This window comes from Anomaloglossus baeobatrachus, chromosome 5 (assembly GCF_048569485.1).
Source record: "Anomaloglossus baeobatrachus isolate aAnoBae1 chromosome 5, aAnoBae1.hap1, whole genome shotgun sequence".
Taxonomy (NCBI): domain Eukaryota; kingdom Metazoa; phylum Chordata; class Amphibia; order Anura; family Aromobatidae; genus Anomaloglossus; species Anomaloglossus baeobatrachus.
This window is the reverse complement of record NC_134357.1, coordinates 82,200,863-82,228,362: the sequence shown is the minus strand read 5'-3', so window position 1 is coordinate 82,228,362 and position 27,500 is coordinate 82,200,863. Positions and strand designations below refer to the sequence as shown.

Genomic DNA, 27,500 nt, shown 5'->3' with positions numbered 1-27,500 from the left:
ACCAGTGCAGCCATCTGATGTACAATTATCATTTCACATTCTTCCCATAGATGGAGAATTTTGACCGAGTCTTTTTGGTTTACAGGTACGAGCAATGGTTCAGTGTTTGTGTATAATCTGACCAGCGGCCTGCTGCACAAAGAGTTAAACATACATTCATGTGAGGTCAGGTAAGTTGTATGGAAATGCTGACGGATGGAAAGTTAGGCGGATCACAATATCCTAAAATGCAGATGGGGGGACACAGCCAACAGATTGCACAGCTCTTACAGACCGACTGATCAAAGTCAAAATTCAGTCCAAGTGACGCCTCCAGGTGTTTCACATGGATTGGAAAATTCTTCAACATTGCAACCCATATGGAAGATGTGCATGGGGCGAATATCAGCGTTATTAGGAATAACAATGTTATGTAGTTGGAGGAGCAAATGTAACACAGAAGCAAACATTGCTATGCGGCTCTCTGACTTTACCACAAACACATAGAGACTGTCCAAGATTCAGGGAGAAAAGGGGTTTCAAACTATTTAAAGTGAACCTGTCAGGTCCCCTATACACCCAGAACCACAAGCAGTTCTGGGTGCATATTTCTAATCCCTGCCTAACTGTCCCTGTATACACTAGCATAGATAAAGAGATCTTTACAAAAAGTATTTTTGAAGATCCTTTATGATATGCTAATGAGCACAGGGACAAGTCACAAGGGCGTTTGTTCCCACAGGGGTGTGCTAACATGCTATTCATTGGCCATTGCCCAGTGTCATCAGCAGTGATGCGTGTACTTGTGTCCATTGTCACTCTTCAGGCGCCGGATTTAAGGTTAGTGGGTTTACGCAACCCAGCTTCAGAAAGGTCTAGTGTGTAGTGTGCATGACCGGAAATGTCAGGTCTTCTGATCATGTGCACTGACCCTAAATCCAGCATCTGAAGCGGTGACGACGCACACAGGTACGAGTCACTGCTGATGACACTGGGCAGTGGGCATTAAATAGCATGTTAGTACGCCCCTGTGGGCATACTAACATGTTAAGAGGACAGATTAGCTGGGGGAAACTAACGCCCTTGCAACTAGTCCCTGCGCTCATTAGCATATCATAAAGGATTTTCAGAAATACTTTTTCTAAAGATCTCTCTGTTTCCTACTAGATAAAGGGGCAGTTACACAGGGATTAGCAATATGTACCCAGAACTACTCGTGGTTCTGGGTACATACTGCACCTGACAGGTTCACATTAACCTCTTGCTGACATGGACAATTTCCGTTTTTGAGATTTTGTTTTTTCCTCCCCTTCTTCCAAGAGCTATAACTCTTTTATATTTTTCTGTCCACATTGACATATGATAGTCTGTTTTCTGCAGGATAAGATATTTTTTGAGTAACACTATTCATAGGGTTTTGGAAAATAGGAAAAATTCTAAGTGCGGTGAAATTGGGAAACAGAACACAATTCTGATGAGACGATATTTTCATTGATAACATTTTGGGATAGATAAGACGTTTTGATCGCTTGATACGCATTTTTTGTGGTATTACGGTGACTAAAAAAATGTACCGTACTTTTCGTTTTATAAGACGCACTGGATTATAAGACACACCCCAAATTTAGAGAAAAGAAAGGAAAACAAACCCAAAACATTGGGTCTGTGTTATAATCCGGTGGTGTCTTACTGGAGGGGGGGGGCGGCAGTGGTGCTCACAGGAGACAGGTGCCGTGCTGGAGTAGGCGATGCTGCGGGTGGTGCAGAAGGGGTCCCAGATACTCACTGCAGGCTGCGGCGCTCCTCTGTTGTGGAGCTGTGGGCTCTGCTCTTTCCTGGGGCACCGGGCTCTGCTCTGCGCTGGGGATTCAAAGAAATGAAGGCCGGAGTTGGCGCTTGCGCTAATTAAAGCTTGAGCTGAGATCTCAATCTGCGCATGCGCCGACTCTGGGCGCCATTATTTGAAGTACTCCCTGCCACCGGCCGCGCAGATGTCCGCCGCCGACGGCTGCACAGATGGCCGCCGCCACTGGCTGCGCAGATGCCCACCTCCGCCAGCCACGCATATGCCCGCCGCCGCAGGCCGCACAGATGGCGCTCTGCGCATTGCCTGTAGCCCAGCGCACAGCATTGCCCCTACCTCCTGTGACCCCTCTCCACCACCCCACGGTAAGCTACATTCGGATTTTAAGACCCAAAATACTCATTTTCCTTCCAAAGTTTTGGGAGGAAAAGTGAGCCTTATAATCCGAAAAATACGGTAATTTGCACGTTTTTTGGGGGTTTTTTTTATTTATTTTTTTTCCTGTTTGTGAATTGGCTAAATTATTTTCATATTTTGACAGATTGGCCTTTTTTGACTGCGGCAATACACATATGTGCAGCGTTGGTCCCTCACATCATTGGGTGTACGTGTCCCGGCTTCAGAGAGGCGCACTGCACATGACCAGAAGTCTTCAGAAGTCGGCTTATTTACTTGTGATCATCCGCAGTGCGCCTTGGTGGGCCGACTACTCCAGCCTCATCAACTAGTCAAGGGAATCTTTTGCATATCATAAAGGCAGTTAAGAAGTACTTTTTCTAAAGATCTGTTTATGTGGGCAATGTAATGAAGACACTATTGGACAGGGAATTTAGATAGGTAGACACTTCTTCTGGGGGCACAGGGGACCTGACAGCTTCCCTTTAAAAGCTTAAAGGAACTCTAAACGGAAAAGAAAAATACATCCCAGCAATTCCTCCAGGAATCTCCTTCTTTTCTTGTATTTTGTTTTTTGTGTGATATTAGAACTGAAACATAGAGAACATAAAGAATTGTGTGTGACAGTCATGCATCATAACTGTACGCCGAGAGGCAGGAAATCGCTCAATATCTCCCTGTACAGTTTTTGTAGTTTTGCCGGAGGGGTTTGATCTAGCAGACTTGTAGTTTCTCTTGATTACTTCCTCCGTGTGATAGAAGGTAAATTACCCGTTGCTGTATGTGCCTGGTTAGCATTGAAAATATTATACCCCAATACAGGCACAGATATGGAGGACTGTATGTACCCTGCAGAGAGATATGGAGCAAGAGCCGGCCTCACATTTCACACAATTCACATGAAGCTAAGGAAGGAATTTAAAGGGGTTGTCCACAAGTTATTTCTATTTTAAAAATTGGACCATGGTAGTCTTAAAATAAAAAAAACAAAACTAAATTAACACAAGTAGTTGTTTACATGGCATTTGATGATTTTCAGAACTATTGCCCATGTCCCTGCTGGTTTTCTTGCTCTCTTACGGCTGAGGACGATAGGTGACCCCTTCAGCCTGTCAGTGGGCATTGATTGTCTGCAATGGTAACATGCGATCTGAGCCTGAAGAGACAGTCATCAAGCCCTGTGTTCTGGCTCACTTACTTTACCACCGCCGTAGCCAGTTAGCGGTCACTGATTGCCTGCAGTGGTTACCTGATGTTCCCTGCTGATTGAGGAAGCAAGGAGATCAGCAGCAACAGGGTCAGCTGTGACGAAGAGTGTTGGAGGATCTGGTAGATGAGCATTTTTTTTTCATTTGTTTTACTCTCAGACAACCATGATACCTTCCATTCTACTTTTTTGCTCTCAAAATTTCAAATATATATATATATGAGTTGTAACCCAGAAAGAAACTGAGGAATAAGGTTTGTGGTAAAGGGTCTGCTCTTAGGCTGAGCGATGGTAGTGCAGCTCTTGGGGTCCCGGCCATCAGAGCCAGAGGTCCATTATTCATTTATTTACAGGTGATGCTCTTTGCGATCATTCAGGTCTCACACTCCTAAAGCTCACGATACTCCTGAGAGAAAATTCGTCCAGTCCCACCAATATCAGACTGATCTGCCAATGATCCAATATGTATAGATCCAGCTGCCTATTTCGTGAAGGGTGATATGCTCCTGCCTGGGGGTAACTCTAGACTCTGCTCTCTCCCTCAAGCCACACATCCAAGCCCTCTTCACCTCCTGCCACCTCCAACTCAAAAATGTTTCCTGGATCCGTACATTCCTTTCCCATGAAGCTGCAAAAACACTAGTGCATGCCCTTATTATCTCCCGCCTAGACTACTGTAACCTCCTGCTCTGTGGCCTCACTTCAAACAGTCTTGCACCTCTTCAATACATTCTAAACTATGCAGCCTGACTAATCCACCTGTCCCCCCGCTACTCCCCGACCCTCCTCTCTGCCAATCCCTTCACTGGCTTCCCATTGTCCAACGACTCCAGTTCAAAACCCTAACTATGACATACAAAGCCATCCACAACCTGTCTCCTCCCTATATCTGTCACCTAGTCTCCCATTACTTATCTGTACGTAACCTCCGATCCTCACAAGATCTCCTTCTCTACCCCTCTCTTATCTCCTCTTTCCACAATCGCATACAAGATTTGTCCCGTGCCTCCTCCATACTCTGCAATGTTCTGCCACAACATATCAGACTCTCGCCTACCTTGAAAAGCTTCAAAAGGAACCTGAAGACCCACCTCTTTCGCCAAGCCTACAAGCTACAATAACCCTCAGTCCTCGATAGCGCTTCACGACCAGCTCTACCCTCACCTTGCCCATCCCCTGTAGACTGTGAGCCCTCGCGAGAAGGGTCCTCTCTCCTCCTGTACCAGTCTGTTTCTTGTATTGCTTGATTATTCTTGTCCCTATTATGTGTACCCCTTTTCACTTGTAAAGTGCCATGAAATAAATGGCACTATAATAGTAAATAATAATATGTGGCCAACAGGGATTTCAAGGCTATTACATTGTGGCTTATTCCCAATGCTGAGCAGCCGTTATTGACAGATTAAGGCTCGTCCTGGTGGTAGATGTGGATCTCACCTTTCTATTGTTTGACTGTTTTTAGAGGCATCGAGTGGACCAGTCTCACAAGTTTCTTGTCCTTTGCCACTTCAACCCCAAACAACTCTGGGCTGGTGAGAAATGAGCTGCAGCTTGTGGACCTTCTTACTGGTGAGTCGGTGCGTAGCACATCAGGGTCAAATTGTATGGGGTTGACACCTATACAATTCATATGACTAATGACAACTTTTCTTTATAAATGCAAAATGGACTGTACTAAAAGCAGTGATGAGTTAAAAGTAACCATTGTTGCATCAGGTGGGACATCCTCATCGCATACTTGGGGGTCTGATATCCAGGACCATTATTGATCAGATGAGAGAAGCTGGCATTTACTGCAGCCCTTTAAAGGGAATTGTCCACTACTTGGACAGGTCATCAATGTCTGATCGGCTGGGTTCCAACATGCCACATCCCCGCTGATCAGCTGAACTTGGGGTCCCTGTGGTGGCAGCAGTAGGTGGCCGGAAATGCTCAGTTCTGGAGCTGCTCTTTCTTCTGATAGCGGCCGGGCACTGCATATCCGCCTCCCATTTTAATCAATAGGAGGTGGATGTGCAGTACTCAGCAGCGGCCGCTATCAGTCGGAACAGTTCTGGAACTGAGCATTTCCGGCTGCCTGCTGTCGCTGCCGGGATCGAGATCAGCTGATCGGCGGGGGTGCGGTGTGTCGGACCCCGGCCGATCAGACATTGATGACCAATCCTAATGATACGCCATCAATGTCCAAGTAGTGGACAACCCCTTTAATTGTTTGTTATTGCAGTACCAGGCACAGCCGCTATAAATTGTCCAGTGCTCTGACTAGTAAGCAAAAAAGGGGATACTGAGCACTGAATTGGAAGGGGCTTCAACATCAGTGGTCAGCATTTGTAGCCCTGCCACACTGGATCCTGGGATCAAATCCCACTGAGGGCAACATCTTCAAGGAGTTTGTATGTTCTCCCCGTGTTTGCGTGGGTTTCCTCCCACGCTCCAAAGACATTCTGATAGAGGATGCAGATTGTGAGCTACAGTGGGACGATGGGGACGGTGTGGAGTATAAGGCCATGTGCGCACTGGGAAATGGAATTTTCTTGAGAAAATTCCGCATGCTCTCAAAGATTACCGCACCCGCGGTAAAAAACCGTGGGAAACCGCACTCGAAAACCGCATGCGGTTTGCCGCGGTTTGCTGCGGTTTTACCGCTGTATTATTCGCGGTATTGCTGCGGTTTTGCCGCGTGCGGGTTGGGATGTGCTTTATTGCATTCAATGCAATAAAGCACATTGAAAAAAAAAAAAAAGTCATTTAATTCTGAGATAGTAGATAGACAGACAGAAGAATAGATAAATAGATAGACAGACAGAGGGATAGATAGATAGAGGACAGATCGCTGCATTTCCCACGGTCGGCAGTGAGTTCACATTACCGGCCGTGGGAAATGACCGGTAATTACCTCTGCTGTCTGCTGCATTCATTCAGCGCTGTGTCTGTGACAGTCGCGGCTGGATGTCAGCAGCGCAGGACCTGTGGATTATGCCGGAGCTGTGTGGATTACGCCGGAGCTTTGGTGCGGGAGGGGTTAATAAAAGGGTTAACGAGGCTTGTTGGTTTTATTTAAAATAAAGGATTTTTCGGTGTCTGTGTTTTTTTCACTTTACTTACGGGTTGATCATGTCAGCTGTCACATAGACGCTGCCATGATCAAGCCTGGAGTTAATGGCGGTGATCCCCCACCATTAACCCCTTGTATTACCCTGCCGCCACTGCTACACGGCGGCAGGAAGAGCCGAGGACACTCCCGGTGCTGCCGCATAATGCATGCGACAGTCCCGGGGCAGCTGCGGCTGATATTCTCGGCTGCCGGAGGGGGAGTGAGGCGGGGGACATTACCCCTGCCCCTCTCCCTCCCCAGCCTGAGGATACCGGGCCGCCGCTGTGTGCTTACCTCGGCTGGACGGTAAATATGCAGCGGAGCCCACGTTCTTTGTTTTCTATATTTCCGTTTTATTTCTATGTGTGTTCTATGTGTCTGTGTTCTATGTCTTACAACAAGAAGTAACAAGGCACTCCTTGTTACTTCTTGTTGTATGGCTTTGGAACCTGAAGTGCACCCCAACATCTTTTGAAAATATATACGAAGGAAGTGCCGTTTTCTTCTTCATATCTGTGTTCTATGTCTGTGATGTGTGTGTGTCTGTGATCTGTGTGTGTTTACTCTCTGCACGGCTTCCTCTTCCTGTAATGACATCACTTCCCTGCAAAACCGCAGACAGGCGATGTACATTACCGGAGGTAAACCGCGAAATACCGCAGGGAATAACGCAGGAAAACGCAGTGAACCGCACAGAATTTGCTGCCTGCGTTATTCCCTGCGGGATTTCATGATTACATTGGAGTCAATGGAGTGAAATCCCGCAGCGATGTGCGGAAAAGAAGTGACATGCACTTGTTTTTGCTGCGGGAATCCCGCAGCAAAACATGCAGCTGTCAAATTCCGCATAGTGCGCACAGGATTTTTTTTCTCCATAGGATTTGCTGGTGATTCACTGCAGAGATGTTATGAACATTTTCTGCAGCGAAACATGCAGCAAATCCGCGAAAAATCCGCGGCAAAATCCGGTAAGTGCGCACATAGCCTAAGCGAGTAAAGTAATATATAAAATAAGTAATGCTAAGTCATACCCCTCTGCCCAGATCCCTAAAATGAAGGGACTGTAGCATTGAGTAAAAGCAGTGCTCCCATGAGAACCAGTCCTGGCCCACTGTTTTCTTTTTTTGTTTTTTTTGTGTAGTGTAGGAACTTGATTGTGGATGTGTTGCAATATTCAGACTCCTTCGTTAGAGTCGGAGAAGCTCGGAGTGCTAGGAATTCTAGTCATTCCAATAAAGGTCACAGCCCGGAGAAAGACAGCTATAATAATAAAGTAAAAAAATAAAAATTATTTTTTTTATAAATAAAAATGTATGGTTGTAATATATTAGTGCCCCCCAAGGCACCACTGCACAAGAAGTGCTACAGAAATAACTGGAAATGTGTTTAATTGCTTTGTGTTGTCAGCTGTTTTTGCAACATTTTGGCAATTGTGCCGTTTCCTAAGGAATATTGCCAACACTAGCAAGATTTGGTGTTTTAATATCAAAACCTGAACAACTGTTTTCCTCTTTTCTTTGTTTTATATTTATCCTGTTAAAGTTCATATATGTATAACATGTGTGGCTGGCCCAGCCCCCTGACTTTATTTAAAGGGTTGTTTTAGGAGTTAACTATTGATCGACTCTCAAGGCCCTCATGAACCTTAGGCGGGATTTACACGCTGCGACATCGCTAGTAATTGCTAGCGATGTCGAGCGCGATAGAACCCGCCCCCGTCGTACATGCGATATCTGGTGCTTGCTGCCGTAGCGAACATTATCGCTATGGCAGCGTCACATGCACATACCTGGTCGGCAACGTTGCTGTGACTGCCGAATAATCCCTTCTTCAAGGGGGAGGTGCGTTCAGCGTCACTGCGACGTCACTAAGCGGCCGGCCAATAGAAGCGGAGGGGCGAAGATGAGCGGGACGTAACATCCCGCCCACCTTTTTCCTTCTCCATTGCTCCTGCGGTTTCACACACAGCGATGTGTGGTGCTGCAGGAATGACAAATAACATCGTACCTGCAGCAGTAACGACATTATGGAAATGAACGACGTGACACAGATCAGCGTTTTTTTTTTTTTTGTTTTTTTTTTACGCTTTTGCGCTTGTTTACCATTGCACCTAGGATTTACACATTGCGATGTCGCTACCGGCGCCGGATGTGCGTCATTAACAACGTGACCCCGACGATATATCGGTAGCGATGTCGCAACATGTAAAGCCCGCCTTAGCCAAACCTGATGATCAATCGACAGTGTCATATGTATGGGGACCTCCTGACTCTTCCCCCACAGATGATGTCCAGGGGAGATAAGAATCTGGGACGTTGCATCTTCTTCTCGTTCTTTGAGAGAAGACTCCAGCTGAGTCTAAGAGCAGCTCTCCAATAGAGAGGCACAGGATTATGGGAGAAACGGGCAAGATAGCTGCCATGTGATCTATCGGCCAAACCATTTTTCGGTTAACAGCCATCTAATGTGTATTGTGTGGGGCTATACGATTGTGGATATCCTCACGCCCAGCAACCAGCTGACTGAAGGGGTCTGGGCATTTCAACAAACTCTGTGCCAGGCTTAGCTCTGCAGGTCACTGATTCAAGCAGTTTGGACTGAGAGGCAATACTAGGGGCACACACTAGAAAATGTAAATGGCTGTGCCTCGGAAGCAATGAAGGGGACACTGTGCGCTAACATTGCAGCCCCCTTTGATCATTAAAGGGACATCGGGACTAGAACCCTCTCTGATCTGATACTTATGATCTTTGCTAAGTATAGGCTATCAATATCAAACACCAAAAAAACCTTTAAAGCTGACCAGTATGCTTAACAGTAGAACTACTGGACTCGTGACACCTATATAGAAATACATAGTGCAAAGTAGTCAAAATGACTGCCTCAGTAGTTCTAGTGTTAAAGGGAATCTGTCAGCAGGATTTTAGTACCTTATCTGAGAGCAGCATGATGGAGGCAAAGAGATCTTGAGTCCAACGATATATCACTTAGATTACTGGTTGCAGCCATCTTGACGCATTCAGAATTTTTAGATTTAACCATGTAGCAGAGCTGAGAGCGGTTTCCGCCCACACCAGGCTCTCAGTAATGATTTTACATTGACAGTGAGGTGTCAATCCGATGAGGGGGCACGTCAGACTGCTGTGCTTATGACATTGTAGTCCAAGCAATGAGAAGTCCTGCTTGTGTCCTGCTGCTTAAACTAACATAGCAAATAAACAACCGATCAGACCTTGACAAGACAGGCAGCCCTGAATTCTTTCTGCTAATCCTTGCAGCATGATGTCCTCAATTTATTTAGCAAAAATCTCCTGACAGATTCCCTTTTAATGCTCATGTTCATTCAAAATGAGAAAAGAGGACAACCACAGCCAGCGATTTCTGATGACTGTTATCTCCCAGCAGAACTAAGAATTTAGCATGTTGGATTTCAGTAATTGTTTCTCCAATCATTGCTGTCTTTAAGGGTTTGTACCACGTTTCTAAATTACCCTTTATTTGTAAGATAAGGGATGGCTTTTTGATCGCCAAGGAATCCAACCACCCAGAGCTCCATCAATCCTGAGAACGAGGCTCAGCAAAGCTGTGTCTGAATGGACACAGGTCGAACAGCTCCGCTTCATTCACGCTCTATGGAAGTATCAGAAATGACCAAATACAGCAGACCCCCAGCCAACCATTTATTATTCCCCCAGCCTATGGACTAGAGGTAACTGATAGACTTAGTACAAACCCTTTAAAGGGGCAGTTTGGCCAAACTCTACTTAAAGGGAATCTGTCACCAGGTTTTTGCTCCCTTATCTTAGAGCAGCATAATATAGAGGCAGATATTCTGATTCCAGCGATGTCACTTACTGAGTTGTTTGCAGATCTAGCAGTTATACAGAGCTCATGAATATACTGGACTACCTGCAGCAGGCCACATAGTCCTGTAATGATAATCTACTGCTGATTAAACAGTAATGTCATCAAAACTACAGTAAACAGCCCAGTATGTGACACATTGCTGGAATCAGGATCTCTGTCTCTACATTATGCTGCTCTCAGATTAGGTGGCAAAAACCAGATGACAGATTCCCTTTAAGATTGTTGGTAAAAGATGCTATTCATGAATTCATAAGGTCTACCAATCTTTATCTTCTCTGATGGATGGTCAATGTCTCCAATTTTTATCACCATGATACTTTAAAATCTACAGTTCAGTTCTGATATATTTTTTTTCTTAATATATGATTATGGCTATAGGAGATCTACACCGTGTGCAGAATTATTAGGCAAGTTGTATTTTAGAGGATTTTTTTTTATTATTGATCAACAGCTATGTTCTTAATCAACCCAAAAGACTCATAAATATCAAAGCTTAATATTTTTGGAAGTTGGAGTGGGGTATTTTTTAGATTTGGCTATCTTAGGAGGATATCTGTTTGTGCAGGTAACTATTACTGTGCAGGATTATTAGGCAACTTAATAAAAACTAAATATATTCCCATCTCACTTGTTTATTTTCACCAGGTAAACCAATATAACTGCACAAAATTTAGAAATAAACATTTCTGACATGCAAAAACAAAACCCAAAAAAATTAGTGACCGATATGATGACACTCAACAGCCGACCATGCATAGATTCTGTCATTGCTTGATCTGTTTACGATCAACATTGCATGCAGCAGCCACCACAGCCTCCAGACACTGTACCGAGAGGTGTACTGTTTTCCCTCCCTGTAGATTTCACATTTTATGAGGGACCACAGGTTCTCTATGGAGTTCAGATCAGGTGAACAAGGGGGCCATGTCATTATTTTTTTATCTTTTAGACCTTTACTGGCCAGCCACGCTGTGGAGTAGTTGGATGCATGTGATGGAGCATTGTCCTGCATGAAAATCATGTTTTCTTGAACGATACCGACTTCTTCCTGTACCACTGCTTGAAGAAGCTGTCTTCCAGAAACTGGCAGTAGGTCTGGGAGTTCATCTTTGATGATACCAGCCCATACCAGTACCCCACCTCCACCTTGCTGGCGTCTGAGTTGGAGTGGAGCTCTCTGCCCTTTACTGATCCAGCCTCTGGCCCATCCATCTGGCCCATCAAGAATCACTCTCATTTCACCAGTCCATAAAACCTTTGAAAAATCAGTCTTAAGATATTTCTAGGCCCAGTCTTGACATTTTATCTTATGTTTCTTGTTCAAAAGTGGTCGTTTTTCAGCCTTCCTTACCTTGGCCATGTCCCTGAGTATAGCACACCTTGTGCTTTTTGATACTCCAATAATGTTGCAGCTCTGAAATATGGCCAAACTGGTGGCAAATGGCATCTTGGCAGCTTCACACTTGATTTTGAAAAAATCATCAGTTATTTTGCGCCTTTTTTGCCCAACACGCTTCTTGCGACCCTGTTGGCTATTTGCCATGAAACGCTTGATTGTTCGGGGATCACGCTTCAAAAGTTTGGCAATTGCAAGACTGCTGCATCCCTCTGCAAGACATCTCACAATTTTGGACTTTTCAGAGCCCGTCAAATCTCTCTTCTGACCCATTTTGCCAAAGGAAAGGAAGTTGCCTAATAATTAAGCACACTTTATATAGGGTGTTGATGTCATTACACCGCACCCCTCCTCATTACAGAGATGACCATCACCTGATTTACTTAATTGGTAGTTGGCTTTCAGCCTATACAGCTTGGAGTAGGACGACATGTATAAAAATTATCATGTGATCAAAATACTCACTTGCCTAAGAATTCTGCACACAGTGTATTTAGTGCTCTGAAGCTCCTGCATAGACGTAGATTAAAAAATCAGTTTATTCTGGCAGCTGTAGTTTAAGTCTAAATACTTGTAGGTTTCATAAATTAACAATTCTTTTCTTTTTCTTTTATTTCTGTGCTGCTCCTCTGTTAATCCTCCTAGAAATTTATCAAAAATAGACAACTGGGTGTTACAGTTTGTGGGATTTTCCCTGCACTTTCTGACACTGTTCTATGTAGGAATCTATCTCTTTGATAATACTTTAGTTGTCAGTTTAGCCATAAATATTCAGGAGGAGTAACTGAGTAATGTCACTACTACACGGAGGTATGAAAAATAATCCACAGAATTCCGTTATTTACTAAAAGTGGCATGTCTTGGGTGTTGGCAGGTTCTTTTCCAAGGGGTTGTCCTCTAACTTGACAACCTCATTTTAAAAGCTGTAGTCCTCCTTGTAAAATAAAAACATGTACTCCTAGTTTCGGCACCTTTTCAGTGCTGGCAGGGCTCGTGTGGCATTGTTATGCCACGTGAGCCCCGCAGCCAGTCAGTGAGCACCATTGGGAGGCGCACCCGTTGCCGATATTGCTGGAATGGCACCGGTGTTGGCGAGTATATCTCTTTTTACCTTTTACAAAGGGCTACTTCATTGATAAAGGGGTTGTACTAGTGGACATCCCCTCTAACCCCAGGATGTGCAACCATAGAAACCTAGCAGGCCTGCGAGGCCCCAGGTATGCATTCTAGGGTTAAAAAGAGAACATGGCCTTATCAAATAATTGGGGCATATTTTTTTTTTTTTAGGAACAACACTGCCTCATTTTGCTGGACTCGGACAACCTTATGTAAAGCGGTTTTCCAATTTCAGCAAACTCCTGTTCCGAGGTGCAGTTTCTTTAAAAACAGACTGTGCTTTACTCTCCCTCCCTGGATCCTGCTCCAAGTCTCCACCGCTGCTCATGGTGCCTGTTATTGTCTACAGCACTGACATCATGTCACCAGCGCTGCAGCCAATCAGTGAGCTCAGCGGCTTTGAGTTGCTCAGGCATAGCCGCCCAGCTCAGTGACTGGCTGCAGCGCTGTAGACGTGACATCAGCATTGCAACTAATTACTGAGACCAGAAGTAGTGATGGAGACTTGGCATTGGACCCGGGGAGGATGAATAAAGCACAGTGTGCTTGTTTTTTTTTTTTTCTTTAACAAAATTCAGCAGGGGGACGGGTTTTCTGAAATTGGGAATACAGACCATAATATATGGACTTGACTGTAGGGTTTACATCCTCACATATGAGGCTATACGTTTGGGCTAGGAGGCCTGCAATCACGCCGTATACGGTCTGAACCCTACCTCACTCCGACATTGTGGTCTGTAGACGATTACGAAATTTGCCTCCTGACCTCGACCTCCGTGTGCGGGCATCCAACTGATGTGCCCACCATGGTGGCAGATTTGAGTTAACCAGTAATATTACTGAAGCCCAGTGTTTCCCAGACTCCAGTCCTCACGGCCCCCGACAGGTCAGGATCTCAGGATTTCATTAGCATTGAATCATTCTCCAGGCATCACTTGTGCAATACTAAGGAAATCCGGAAAACATGACCGGTGGGTGGCGGTGAGGACCAGAGTTTGGAGACACTGCTGTAGACCGTGACTTAGGGCTAAGCCACACGGCGAGAAAAACGGTGCGAGTGGAGTGCGATAAAACATCGCATTCCCCTCGGACCAATTCTAGCCTGTGTGTCAGCACACATGGGCGATTATTTTCTCAGCCCTAATCGGACCGAGAAAACAATCGCAGCATGCTGCGATTGTAAGCTGAGTCTCTTTCTCTCGCACCCATTCAAGTGAATGGGGCGAGAGAAAAATCGCACTGCACTCGCAGTACACCGGTGTACTGCTAGTGCAGTGCGAGAATGGCAATAGCTGACTACGCAGGAGAGAGGGAGAGAAATCCCTCCCTCCCCTCCTGAGTGCCGGCCCGCCCCCCGCAGCTGAGGTCTGCTCGCACGAACGGACCTCAGTTGCAAGGACACAGGCATGACACTCGGCTCTGCTGTACTGCCAGCACGAGCCGAGTCTCATGCAAGTGGATCGCAGTAGTGCCCGTGTGGCCCCAGCCTTACAGGTTGACTATCATTCCTTTTATAATAAAAAAAAAAATTTGTTCAAGAGCCCGATGGGATCTCCTAGAATAAAGCAAATCTATAACTTGTGTCACCGGTGGCCTGGGGTGTCAGAAGTAACCCGGATCAGGAGAGCTCTGTAGTCCTGTGCCTGCTCCTCTAAGTAAACCTTTTCTGTCTCCTGTATGTTAAGTAATCTGGTTTCACGCTGCGCTTGGCAGCAGACTCGGCTTTCGCAGTGTGAATAATTTAGCACAGAGGTGATATATGAGGCTGCTGGTTCTGTAGCACAGGATGGTGGGAGTATCGGGCGGAGGCTCGAGTCCCCGAGGTGCAGAAATGGAATAAATGGTAACATATACCTGGGCTTACTAGTAATAAGCCGGTAATACCGTGTTGATTAGTAAGGCACGGAAATATTCACCATGTTTATTTATATTCTGTATCAAGTGTTTTCCTCATTGGACTTATTTCTCATTTTTTTTTAGCAATATTGATTCATATCATCACTATGACAAATTATCATTGGATCAATCCGTGCATTTAACAACCTGAACTCAGCAGAGATCAGCCTGCGGTAGAGTAACAAAAAGCACTTGATGAGGAAGAAATACCCCTGTAAGCGACTTTAATTAGATTTCCTGTAGATTTGCACCAAGAATCCACTGCAAATTAAAGTGCAATGCAAGTGGATGGAGCTCTTAATCCTATTCATGCATTATGTCATCCACGCCAGACCTGTCATTTCATAAAGTTGTGAATTAAATGGCTTTTTCATCTTCAGGAGAGCAGAGCTCCTGGCTCCTCTTTGAGGGGTCCATGTACTTCCGATTGATTGACAGTTCAGACCAGCGGCATAGTTGCAGCGCTGACCTGAGTTGCGCGCTCTCTGGTGCGTCCATATGAAGCAGCTTTGCTTCTGCAACATCAGGGGAGCGGTAGGCAGATCAGACTCTAACCATGTCCGTCAGTGATCCGGCCAGCTTTGAAGCAGCGCTTACAAGCTTTATACTGAAGAGCTTGTAAGCACTGCTCTCCTTGCTTTGGAGACCGGCTACTACTGATAGACTCTAGAGGTGGCCAGTGACCTACGCAATGAGCAGTTAACAATAAAATTAAAAATCCTTCCATTCTTGACAATGGAGGGGATTTTTATTAACAAGTCCATAGCAAAATTGTGTGGTTTTACAAATACTTTGTATAAGCTTTTAGCTCTGGTGTGTGGTGCTTCTTATTGTGTTACAACTCGTATTGCAGGGTTTCTTCATGCAGAGAGCCCCTAAGCTGCTGCACAATCACAAGCCATACCGTCACTTTCAGTGGCTGGCCTGAACAATCTGCCAAGAATATACATAGTGCAATTTCCTTACCCTTAGTGCAGTGACGAATGAAATACCAGCCCTAAACAGAAACCCTTCTTGTCTGTATTCTTATATGACATGTACCAGAGAAGGAGGATGAAGCTGACAGACTACAGCGCACTTAAAGAGAGATGAGGGATCGAGGTAACAGCTTATTGACAAATGACAGAATAGTGAGGGTCAAAAGAGATCAAGCTGACAACGTAATGAGAAAAGAGATGACTTGTGCTAACAATAGACAGAGAGTCATGAGAGATGGCGCTGACAGTATAAAGAGCTAGAGAGGATATATACTCAGGGCTACAGAACTTGAGAAGGAGTTTGGTTTCTGGTTACAAGTAAGCTGAGCAGCAGCACTCAATGTCAGGCAGCAGCTGCAAAAGCATACCAGATTTTAGGGTGTATAAAAAAAAGAGATTAGATCCCGTGATCCTAATGTATTGTTACCCCTCTATAAATTACCTGTAAGGCCACATCTAGATTATGGGATCCTATTTTGGGCTCCACTTTTTGAAAAGGATATTAGAAAATTAGACTCAGTTCAAAGGTGGCAACTAGATTATTACATGGGATAGAGGTTGAAAAATTTGGGCTTGTTTAGCTTAGAAAAAAGACGTCTCAGAGGAGATGTCATTTATATGTATAAATACATGTGTGGTCCATATAAAGGACTGGCACATGACTTATTTCTTCCAAAGACAATACTAAAGACCAGGGGGCATACAGTACGAGTAGAAGAAAAGCGATTCCGACAGTTAAATAGGAAAGGGTTCTTTACAGTTAGAGCAGTCAGACTGTGGAATACCCTACCACAAGAGGTAGTAATGGCAGATATAACATTTATAGAAGCCCTAGATGATTTTCTCACAACAAATGGCATTTTGGGTTATAAATAATCTAGCAATAGAAAGTGTATCATTGGTGGAGAATGGCTGCACTTGATGGACCTTAGTCTTTTTCTTCAACCTATGTAACTATCTAAGGATAGATGGATGTTGCTGACAGAATAGTGGGATGCAGTGATAGAGATGGAACGAACAGCAGCCTGGTGAGAAACTGTGAAGAAAGAGATCGAGATAGCAGACACCATCATACTAACTACTGAGAGGAGGGATCAAGCTGACTTCCTAAAAAGGGATGAATTTCACATTTGACATTGCGTCTATGGATATTATACTTTACATTCTCCTCACAGTGCCCTCAACGTCTAGTGCAGGTTTTCATTGTAAATGTGCTGCACATTTACCCACAGTAAACCTTTTTCATTTTTGTGAAACAAAACAACTGCTATTAAACTGATTTGTTTCGTCTATATTTATTTATTAAAATTCAAAAGATATGTACAGCAACCACAGGGACCAAAAATAATAGTTGGGATTTGACAAATTGACTTCTAGAGAGTATTTTAGGCATGCTCTGTGACCTGTGCAGAAGTTATTCTGCAGGGATGCTGAGGAGGTGAGCTGTAACCCCTATACTTATTGTCAATAGCATGATCCTGGAGATATCTACAGAACAGGAAGTATCAGCCTTTTATTTGGCTCGGCGGTAAAAACTGCAAGGTTTCAAGATTTTTGTTTGAAACATTAAAGTGACGTGGAAAAGTATCAAAACAACTGCCAGAAGAATAAATTCAGGACAACCACTGGAATTGTTTTTCTGATTAATCTGGTGGACCTCCAGCTGTTGTGAGCCCCCTTTACTCAAGATAAAAGTCATTACAAAGCAGACTTGTTCTTCTTTATGTGATTTTTTTTTAATTTCTTTTCTCTATTATTTCAGGAAGAAGTATGTCCTTTAGAGGTGATAGGGGCAACGATGAGCAAACCATGGAAATGATTAAAGTGTCTCATCTGAAGTAAGCGCTCCTGCATGGCCGCACATCAGCAGAAATGTTATGTGGAGGGATATAGATGGCAGCAATCTCTGCTTCTTCTGAGTCATTTCTGTGCGCGGCAGATGTCTGCTTTTTCTCTTTTAGATACAGATTTACTATAGCTGCAGTGCTGATATTTCTACTCCTACATCAGGAAGAGACGGTGATGCAGAACTGACACCTGTCCTTGTGTATTCCAGGCAGTACCTGGTTGTGGTGTTTAAAGACAAGCCAATGGAGTTGTGGGATATCCGGACGTGCACGCTGCTGCGGGAAATGTCCAAGGTCTTCCCCACCGTAACAGCCTTGGTACGTTCTGTTTTTTTCTCCTTTACGGACGGATGATTCATTGTAGTTAACGCAGTAGAACATTTGGATGTTGTTTACCTAAGAGATCTCGTAGAAGCCATTATTCAGCACACAACCTGTTCTGCTCGCTGACGTCTTGTAATTATCACGGGGCTTCTGCAACAAGTTGACAAATTATGAGTCAGCAAGTATAAAGCCACAGATATACGTGTTGTCAGATATGCTTACCATATCTTCAGTCATTAAAGGGAACCTGTCAGGTGCAATATGCACCCAAAACCACAAGCAGTTCTGGGTGCATTTTTCCCATCCCTGCCTAAAGCTGGGTTTACACACTGCAACATCGCAAAGGACATCGCTGTAACGTCACCGGTTTTGTGACGTAATAGCGACCTCCCTAAGTCTCTGTTGAGTCGCTGGTGAGCTATCAAACAGGCAAACCTGGCCAACAACGCAACAGCGATCCGGACCTGCAGAACGACCTAGCTGGTTGTTGGGGACGTTGATAAGCAGCTTTTTGAAAGGGAAGTTGCTAACAAAGTCGCTGCAAAGTCTTTCACACACTGAAACTTTCTAGCAATCATGCTGCACAGCGGGAAACAAAGGACCTAGGAATGGTCCTGAACGATTTGTAGCGATCAGCAACTTCACAGCAGGGGCCAGGTCGCTGATGTGTTTCACACACTGCAACATCGCAAACGACATCGCTATTGCGTCACAAAACCGGTGACGTTACAGCGATGTCGTTTGAGATGTTGCAGTGTGTAAACCCAGCTTATCTGTCCCTGTATCTAGTAGCATAGATAAAGGGATCTTTAGATAAAGTATTTCTAAACATCTTTTATCATATGCTAATGCACGCAGGGACTAGTCGCAAGGGCTTTAGTTCCTGCGCTCATTCCTCCCTCTTAGCACACAGGGGCATGTTAACATGCTTTTCAATGCCCACTGCCCAGTGTCATCATCGGCAGTGACGTGCGTACCTGTGTCCGTTGCATAGGGTCAATGCGCATGATCAGACGTCCCCGTCACTTCCAGTCATGCACACTACACCAGTTTGAAGCCGGGACATGTACACCCGGCTTCATAGTGCGCATAACTCTGGGCATTCATTAGCATCCTAGCACGCACACAGGGGCGTTCTTACATACTAAGAGGGCCGACTAGCCAAGGGAACTAACACCCTTGCAACTAGTCGCTGGACTCATCAGCATATAATGAAGGACCTTTAGAAATACTTTTTTTCTAAATATCTCTTTATCTATGCTAGTGTATACAGGGACAGTTAGGCAGGGATTACTAGTATGCACCCAGATCTGCTCGTGGTTCTGGGAGGATATTGCACCTGACAGGTTCCCTTTAAAGCGTTATTAAAGGGGTTGTCTCCTATTCTTTGTTCCTGGCCGCAGGAAGACTGACCGTTTCAAATAGCGACAGTCTCACTGTTGGCCCGAACTGTGAGTTTTGCCTCTGCAGCATCAGAGAAGCCTAATGGGCTAAAGCTGGCCAGATCCAGCCATCTGAGCAGCTTCAGGGCAGCGCTTACAAGCTATAAAGCAAAGAGCTTGTAAACATGCTCTCCTTACCTAGGAAGAGAGGCCATTGCTGATGGACTGCAAAGGTGGCCGGTAACCGTGGCAAAGAGCAGTGCACTATAGAATTAAGTCAGGTTTTTTTTTGTTTTTTTTTTTTTTTTTTTATTAAAAAAAAAGAATAAATTTGCTTAGCTGCTTATTTATACAATCACTTTGCAATTTTCCCAATTTAACAGAAGGAGACCATCCTTTTAATTCCAAATTTCAATAAACAATATTCCACATTTCCAATTTTTTGCTAAAAATATATAAGAATCTGTTACTTTTTTCTTGGTTGAACTTTTAAGGGTGCTTTACACGCTGCGACATTGCTAACGATATATCGTCGGGGTCACGTCGTTAGTGACGCACATCCGGCGCTGTTAGCGACATCGCAGCGTGTGACACCAAGGAGCGACGATCAACGTGCGCTAAAGCGTGAAAAATCGTTGCTCGTTGACACGTCGCTCCTTTTCAAAATATCGTTTCTGCTGCAGGTACAATGTTGTTCGTCGTTCCTGCGACACCACACATTGCTATGTGTGACACCGAAGGAACAACGAACATCTCCTTACCTGCGTCCACCGGCAATGAGGAAGGAAGGAGGTGGGCGGCATGTTCCGGCCGCTCATCTCCGCCCCCCTCTGCTATTGGACGGCTGCCGTGTGACATCGCTGTGACGCCGCACGAGCCGCCAGGCCAGAGCGATCGCCGGACAGAGCGACGTTGGAGGTAAGGTAAGTCCGTGTGACGGGTGTTAGCGATGTTGTACGCCACAGGCAGCGATTTGCACGTGACGCACAACCAAGGGGGGCATGTACACTCGCTAGCGATATCGGTACCAATATCGCTGCGTGTAAAGTACCCTTTAGGTTATGTGCCCACGTTGCAGATTTAGTTGCAGAAATCTGTGCACCATTTCCTTATTTCTTGTTGATTAATTTTATTAATTTGATTCATTTTCCATGCATGTTTGCATCCGTTTTTTTTCATTGCTTTCAATGGTGAAAAATGCACTCAAAAACACACACAAAGAATTGACATGGTACAGATTATGCACCAAATTTTCACGGAGAAAATCCTGAACGTGTGCAATCAGGATTGTCATTGACTTTGCTCGCATCAGGATTTGCTGAATGTTTTTGACAAATCTGCAAGCAAAAATGCAACGTAGAGATTAGTGATTGGGTTAATCAGCCATGCGGATACGACATAAGATTTCCAAAGATATTTAAATAAAGACCAGCGGGATATTTATTGGGTGAGTACTGGTGCTTTTGTTATTGTAAGGCTAAGTTCACACTTCCGTTGTTTTGCATCAGTCACAATCCGTAGCCTTGAGGAATTACAGTATCCTGCAAAATATTTTGCAGGAATCCTGTTTTTCCCCATAGGCTTCTATTAGTGACGGATTGTGACTGATGATGCTGCGTTGCATCCGCTGCGTCGCAGTCAGTCGTTTTTTAACTGACCGCCGGGCGGGAGCAACGCAGCTTGTAGCGTTTTTTGAGCAGCGCGATCCGTAGGATTTCGCTGCGCATGCGCTCTGTCTCCCTGCCCCCGTAACCAGGATAAACATCGGGTAACCAAGCAATGCGCTTTGGTTAGTTACCCGATATTTACAGTGGTTACGGGTGCAGGGATCCCGCGCTAAGCTGGTATCCAAGATAAATATCGGGTAACCAAGCAAAAAGTGCTTTGCTTTTAGTTACCCGATATTTACCCTGGATACAGTGTGCAAGGAGGCCGACACTTCACCACTCGGCTCCGCCCCCTCCCGCACTCCGCATGTGTACACACACTTTCACACACACACTCACACTCACTCACACACACTCACTCACTTGTCCCCAGCCCTGCAGTCCCCGCGGCACTGACGTCCTCAGCTGCACGGCTCCGCCCCCTCGCACTCCACCCCCTCCCGCACTCCGCATGTACACAGGCATGTAGACACACACACACACACACACATACACACACACTCACTCACCTGTCCCCAGCCATGCAGACCGCGGCACTGACGTCCTCAGCTCCGCCCCCCGAACTCCGCCCCCCGAACACAGTGGACTCCGACAAAGAAATTCTTTTCTTTGTCATCGTTGTCATCCGTTGTACAACGCATCAGTCACATGCGTCAAGCAACGCATGTGACTGATGCAAAACAACGGAAGTGTGAACTTAGCCTAAGCCATTAATCCCCTTTGGGCAAATGTTTTCAATCCTGGAAGACCATTTTTAAATTTTTATTAAATCATGTTTAAAGGGGTTGTCATACCAATAACATTTATCACCCTGCAACACCCACGCGCCCCAGTGATTGAGAGAGCAGCGGTTAAGGCTATGTGCCCACGGGAACTCGCACCTGCGGATATATCCGCATGTTTGTCCGCAGGTTTCCCGCAGCAGATCCCCGGAATCCGCAGCTATACGTAGCTGCGGGATTCCAGCGAAATATCTGCGGAAAACCTGCGGACATTCATGCGACTTACCTGCGGACGTCCCGGCCTCTATTTCCATAGTGGAGGGCTGGGATTTCCGCAGGTAATTCCACAGGAATAATTGACATGCAGTTACGTGCGGCTGCGGGACATCCGCAGCATATTCCTTAGCCGCATATACCGCAGCATGGACACAGCACTCCCCATGTCCCATAGGATAACATTGGGAGTGTCTGTACTTGCTGAAACCTGCTAATTTATCTAGAAAATCCAGATAAATCTGCAGGTTTTCCGTGGCAAAATCCCGTGGGCACATAGCCCAAGAGTGCCCACTTTTCTAAACCAGAGGCAAAAATTGCCGGCTTTCTCCCACTCTACTGCCCATAGAATAGGAGAAGGACGGCATTTTCTTCAGCAGTCTTTGAAGTCTGTGGGGAGAAAGTTGTTCTGTGTCTCCTATAGAAGTCTACGTCTACATTCAAGATATTTTCTTTCCTAAATCATTAAAGCATAAATGATGGAAGAAAAAAATTAAGATTATATTTTGGAATGACTTAATTGGTTCAATAACCAGACCATACCTGTTACTAACAACCTGCCCATCATCTACACAAAATCTTCTCCGAGTCCGAGCCATGTCCTCGTCTACATTTTGCATCTTTGTTCTGCCAATTATGACTTTTTCAGGTAAAGCGTTGTACTCTGTGATCTCTGAATATATGACTTTGCTCGGCATCATATAACTGCAGCTTCCACCGTCCCTGTCTCTCAGGAGTGGTCTCCTTCTCACAATCTGAAGAGTCTTCGTAAGAAACAGATGGCAGCTCGCGAGGCGATGGCACGTCAAACGGTCTCTTCAGACACTGATCTAAGCAGCGTTGAGTCCTCAGTCATCAGGTGAAACATCTGCCAGCTCCTGAGCATTGTACTAATAGTTCAAAGCCTCCTCACCGTATTCTGTATGTCACAATTCAGACAGGGAAGAGGAAAACGGAATTGGAAATTAAAAAGAATGGGCAAAATGTGTAAACGCAGCATGCTGCCAATAATGAGACATGCTTTATAACATGGATAACATTTTTCAACAAGGAAACTGCCATAAATATAACATAAAGTTAGGATCTGAACTAGATGGGTCAACAGCATGGAGCGCTGCTCGGCTAAGTAGACGGCTGCAGATGCTTGGAGAGGCTTAAAGGGAATCTGTCACTCTGAAAAATGACCCGAAATTACTTTGCATCTGCATAGCTAAGGAGACGCAGATCCCATTGATATAATTGTTATCGGCACGGTGGCTCAGTGGTTAGCACTGCAGTCTTGCAGCGCTGGGGTCCTGGGTTCGAATCCCACCAAGGACAACATCTGCAAGGAGTTTGCATGTTCTCCCCGTGTTTGTGTGGGTTTCCTCCGGGTACTCTGGTCTCCTCCCACACTCCAAAGACATACTGATAGGGAATTTAGATTGTGAGCCCCAATGAGGACAGTGTGCCTGATGTATGTGAAGCGCTGCAGAATATGTTAGCGCTATATAAAAATAAAGATTTATTTATTTATTTATTTATTTATCTCTTAACACTATTTCACTCTTCTAATGTAATTCTGCAAAAATCTTTGCTCATTATGCTAATGAGGCATTTAGGAGTCCTGCATAGTGTTTCTCAGAGCTTAGGAGTCCAGTGATGCATTACAACAAGGAGGACGGACCACTTGTTATATAGGGCGGCACGGTGGCTCAGTGGTTAGCACTGCAGTCTTGCAGCGCTGGGGTCCTGGGTTCAAATCCCACCAAGGACACCATCTGCAAGGAGTTTGTATGTTCTCCCCGTGTTTGCGTAGGTTTCCTCCCACACTCCAAAGACATACAGATAGGGAGTCTAGACTGTGAGCCCCAATGGGGACAGCATTGCCAATGTATGTAAAGCGCTGTGGAATTAACAGCGCTATATAAATGAAGAAAATTATTATTATTATTATATACTGCAGGGGAGTGAAAGTGAGTTCTGAGATGAGAATGATATTGTGGAAATCTGCGTCTTTTCAGCTGTCCACACATTCTGGTAGTTTAGGGATCATTTTCATGGTGACAGATTTTCCTTAAAGAGGGCCAATCACAAGAAATTTCCTATATAAACTAAAGCCAGTGCTATACTGGCGATATCATGATTCTAAACATACCTTTAGTTGTGAGATCGGATGTATACTTTCTGAAATACAGGCAAGTAAAGTTTGTGAAATGCACTGTTACTTGATTGATAGGTGCAACAGAATAATAGATGGGTTGGGTTTTGCTAGATATTCCCGCCCATGTCTGCCTGCCTGTTCTTCCTCCCACTGTCTCTGTTATTACAGGGGTAGGAAGGACAAGGGGGAGGAAGACCGGGGTTAGGAAGGACAGTCAGCAGACAGGGGCGGGAATAACTAGCCAAACCTGACCCACCTATTGCATATTCCGTAGCACCTCTCATCAAATAACAGTGCATTTCACAAACTTCACTTGCCTATATTCCAGAAAGTATACATCCGATCTCACAACTAAAGATATGTACAGAATCAGTATGATAGCGCCAGTATAGCACTGGCTTTAGTTTACATATGAAAATCCTGCTGGTTGGTTCTCTTTAAAGAGGACCTGCCACCATAAATTTGTAATTTTCTGCTGGTATCAAATGTTTTTGTACCTCTCCTTTGCTTGTATGTAAATCTAGTCTTTTTAGTCACGAGGGTGTGATCATCAAGAAGACTCCCATAGAGGAGCTAAGCACCAACCCCCCCCCCCCCCTTAGATAAAAAGACAAGATTTACATAGAGCAAAGAGGGAACCATATCTCTAGAGTGGAGAATTGCAGGGGCAAGACAAAAATAACTCCAGATTCAGAAGAACAGCAGCATTTACACAAAATAAAAATAACATTTATGGCAATAGGGAGATTTTTTTTATTAACGGGAACTGGTCAGAACGCTATTAACTTGCAGATATGTGGTTAATCTGCAGATTAATAGCATCATGAAACCGCCTGTCCACCATAATGAAAGTGCCACACCCAGGAGAAATTGAACTTTATTCCTCTCGGGACCCGCTGGCTCCCAGTCACACAGGTGTGGCTGGCACGGCTAGTCACCGCTCAGTGACTGCAGTAAGCACGCCCTGGCACTTTAAGGCTGATTTCACATCTGCGTTTTATTGGCGGACGTCAAAAAAACGGAAAACGCATGTGACCGGATCCTTGGGAAATGCGCTGTCATTGCAATGTGTTTTCAATGGAATCGTAGTAAGATGCGTTTGCATGCGTCATAAACTCAATCCGTTGGTTTACAGTTTTTTACCATGCGTCCAAATACTGCATGTCACTGGATCCTGAGTATACCGTACGCAAGCACATGCGAACAGTGGTATGCTGATATGCAGGATCCAGTTTCCTATACTGAGCATGCCCAGAAAGCAGGCTGGTGTGATCAGAGGCCCTCTCCCTCTCTCTCTCTCTCTCTCTATCTCTCTCTCTCTATCTCTCTTTTTCTCTCTCTCTCTCTCTCTCTCTCTCTCTCTCTCTCTCTCTCTCTCTCTCTCGATTTTTCTCTCTCTCTCTCTCTCCCCCCTCCCCCTCCCCCTCCCCCTCCCTCTCCCCCCTCCCTCTCCCCCCTCCCTCTCCCCTCCCCCTCTCCCCTCCCCTTTTCTCTCCCCTTTTCTCTCCCCTTTTCTCTCCCCTTTTCTCTCCCCCTTTCTCTCCCCCTTTCTCTCCCCCTTTCTCTCCCCCTTTCTCTCCCCCTTTCTCTCCCCCTTTCTCTCCCCCTTTCTCTCCCCCTTTCTCTCCCCCTTTCTCTCCCCCTTTCTCTCCCCCTTTCTCTCCCCCTTTCTCTCCCCCTTTCTCTCCCCCTTTCTCTCCCCCTTTCTCTCCCCCTTTCTCTCCCCCTTTCTCTCCCCCTTTCTCTCCCCCTTTCTCTCCCCCTTTCTCTCCCCCTTTCTCTCCCCCTTTCTCTCCCCCTCTCTCCCCCTCTCTCTCCCCCTCTCTCTCCCCCTCTCTCTCCCCCTCTCTCTCCCCCTCTCTCTCCCCCTCTCTCTCCCCCTCTCTCTCCCCCTCTCTCTCCCCCTCTCTCTCCCCCTCTCTCTCCCCCTCTCTCTCCCCCTCACATTCTCCCCCTTTCATTCTCCCTCCCCCCTCTCATTCTCTCTCTCTCCCCCTCTTTCCCCCTCTCTCTCTCACCCCATCTCATTCTCTCCCTCTCTCTCTCTCGTTCATCAAGAAAACGCTGATGTGAAAGCAGCCTTACAGTCAGCTTTGCCGTGCATCAGTGTAGAGGCACCTGTCACACAAGATACTGAGCGGTGGTGACTGCACCTGCATCAGCCGCTTCTGTATGAATGAAAGCCGGTGGCTCCAAGAGAAATAAAGTTTATTTTCTCCCAGGTGCCGTACTCCCTGCATCTTCAGAATAGTGTTATTGGACATGTCAGGTTCCTAAAATACTGGATCATGGAAAACTAAACTGGATCTGATGTAGTAGAAAAGAACATACAGCTCCAAAATGGGATAAAAATTGAAAACTTTATTGACAAAAATTTTAAAATTTACAAATACAAATTGCATGTTGATGTTGATGTTGGATAAGACCAGAACAATCCATGGCCGCAACATCAGGACATTTGATTTGTATTATCCTATGAGAAATTGGTTTTGTAAGTATAACAGACTGAACCATTTTATTCTTAACATTAATTTGCTGTTAAAATGCCATTTTCCGGAGATCACAGCCGTGTGTTTCATTCTGATGCATAGACTGTTGTCTCAGCACGTGGAGGGAAGCGATCAATGCGGTCCAGCTTGTATAGAGCCCCAGTGATCAGCTGTAACGGGGGAAGCGTATATTCAGCCATACATGGTGCCAAATGAATAGACGTCCTTGTAATATAGAAGTGGAAGGGGGTCTGCCAGGGTGGGCACTGCTGGTACTAAGCCCTCCAAATCTGCATAGACAACCTGACGGCCACATGCTGGTACAGTATATTGCTTTCCCGGGCTACATGGGTGGTTTGGCAGAAAAAAAGATCCAGACTTAAAAAGAACATTAGTCTGAAGAACTGATCACAGGAGCTGCTGGTTTGTCGCTTTTCTTCTTTTGCGTTTTTTTTCCTTTATGGCCACTGGCTGTGTATTAATGCCGCACTAATGAGGCAATTAGAAGGAAGAGTGGTAAAGAGAATTGCTAAGTAGCCGGTGCCAGCCTTCACCTGCCGTATTAGTCTGTTACAGGAGGCGGAGAGCAAGTCGGAGCTGAGCCAGAATATCTCTGCACGGGAGCACTTTGTGTTTGCAGACACAGATGGGCAAGTTTATCACCTCACTGTGGAGGGGAACAGTGTGAAAGACAGCGCCAGGATCCCCCCAGATGTGAGTTCATCTCTGTGCTTATGTGCCAATGGCAGGTCTGCCCTGCGGGCGCGCGATGTGACGAGTGTCGGCTGAGCTGCACAGCAAATTAACACTGTGGGCTTTTTATAAGTCGTGATGTTCTTCTTCTTGAGTTTTTTATTCATTTTATAACTAGTGACCTTGACCTAACAAAATGTAGAAATCTGCAGTAATCCATCACTGTTC

General features: G+C 45.3%; 1 protein-coding gene across 4 annotated transcripts in view; it reads left to right on the top strand.

The window, feature by feature from the left end:
* Positions 1-27,500, top strand: part of WDR11 (WD repeat domain 11) — a 228,644-nt gene that overhangs the window by 112,096 nt on the left and 89,048 nt on the right. For all 4 annotated transcript variants that reach the window (XM_075348649.1, XM_075348648.1, XM_075348647.1 and 1 more), the window contains exons 11-16: positions 86-170; positions 4,849-4,955; positions 17,495-17,570; positions 17,789-17,897; positions 22,682-22,806; positions 27,146-27,293. In XM_075348649.1, the coding sequence (XP_075204764.1) occupies positions 86-170; positions 4,849-4,955; positions 17,495-17,570; positions 17,789-17,897; positions 22,682-22,806; positions 27,146-27,293 (650 nt within the window). The remainder of the gene's footprint in view (positions 1-85; positions 171-4,848; positions 4,956-17,494; positions 17,571-17,788; positions 17,898-22,681; positions 22,807-27,145; positions 27,294-27,500) is intronic.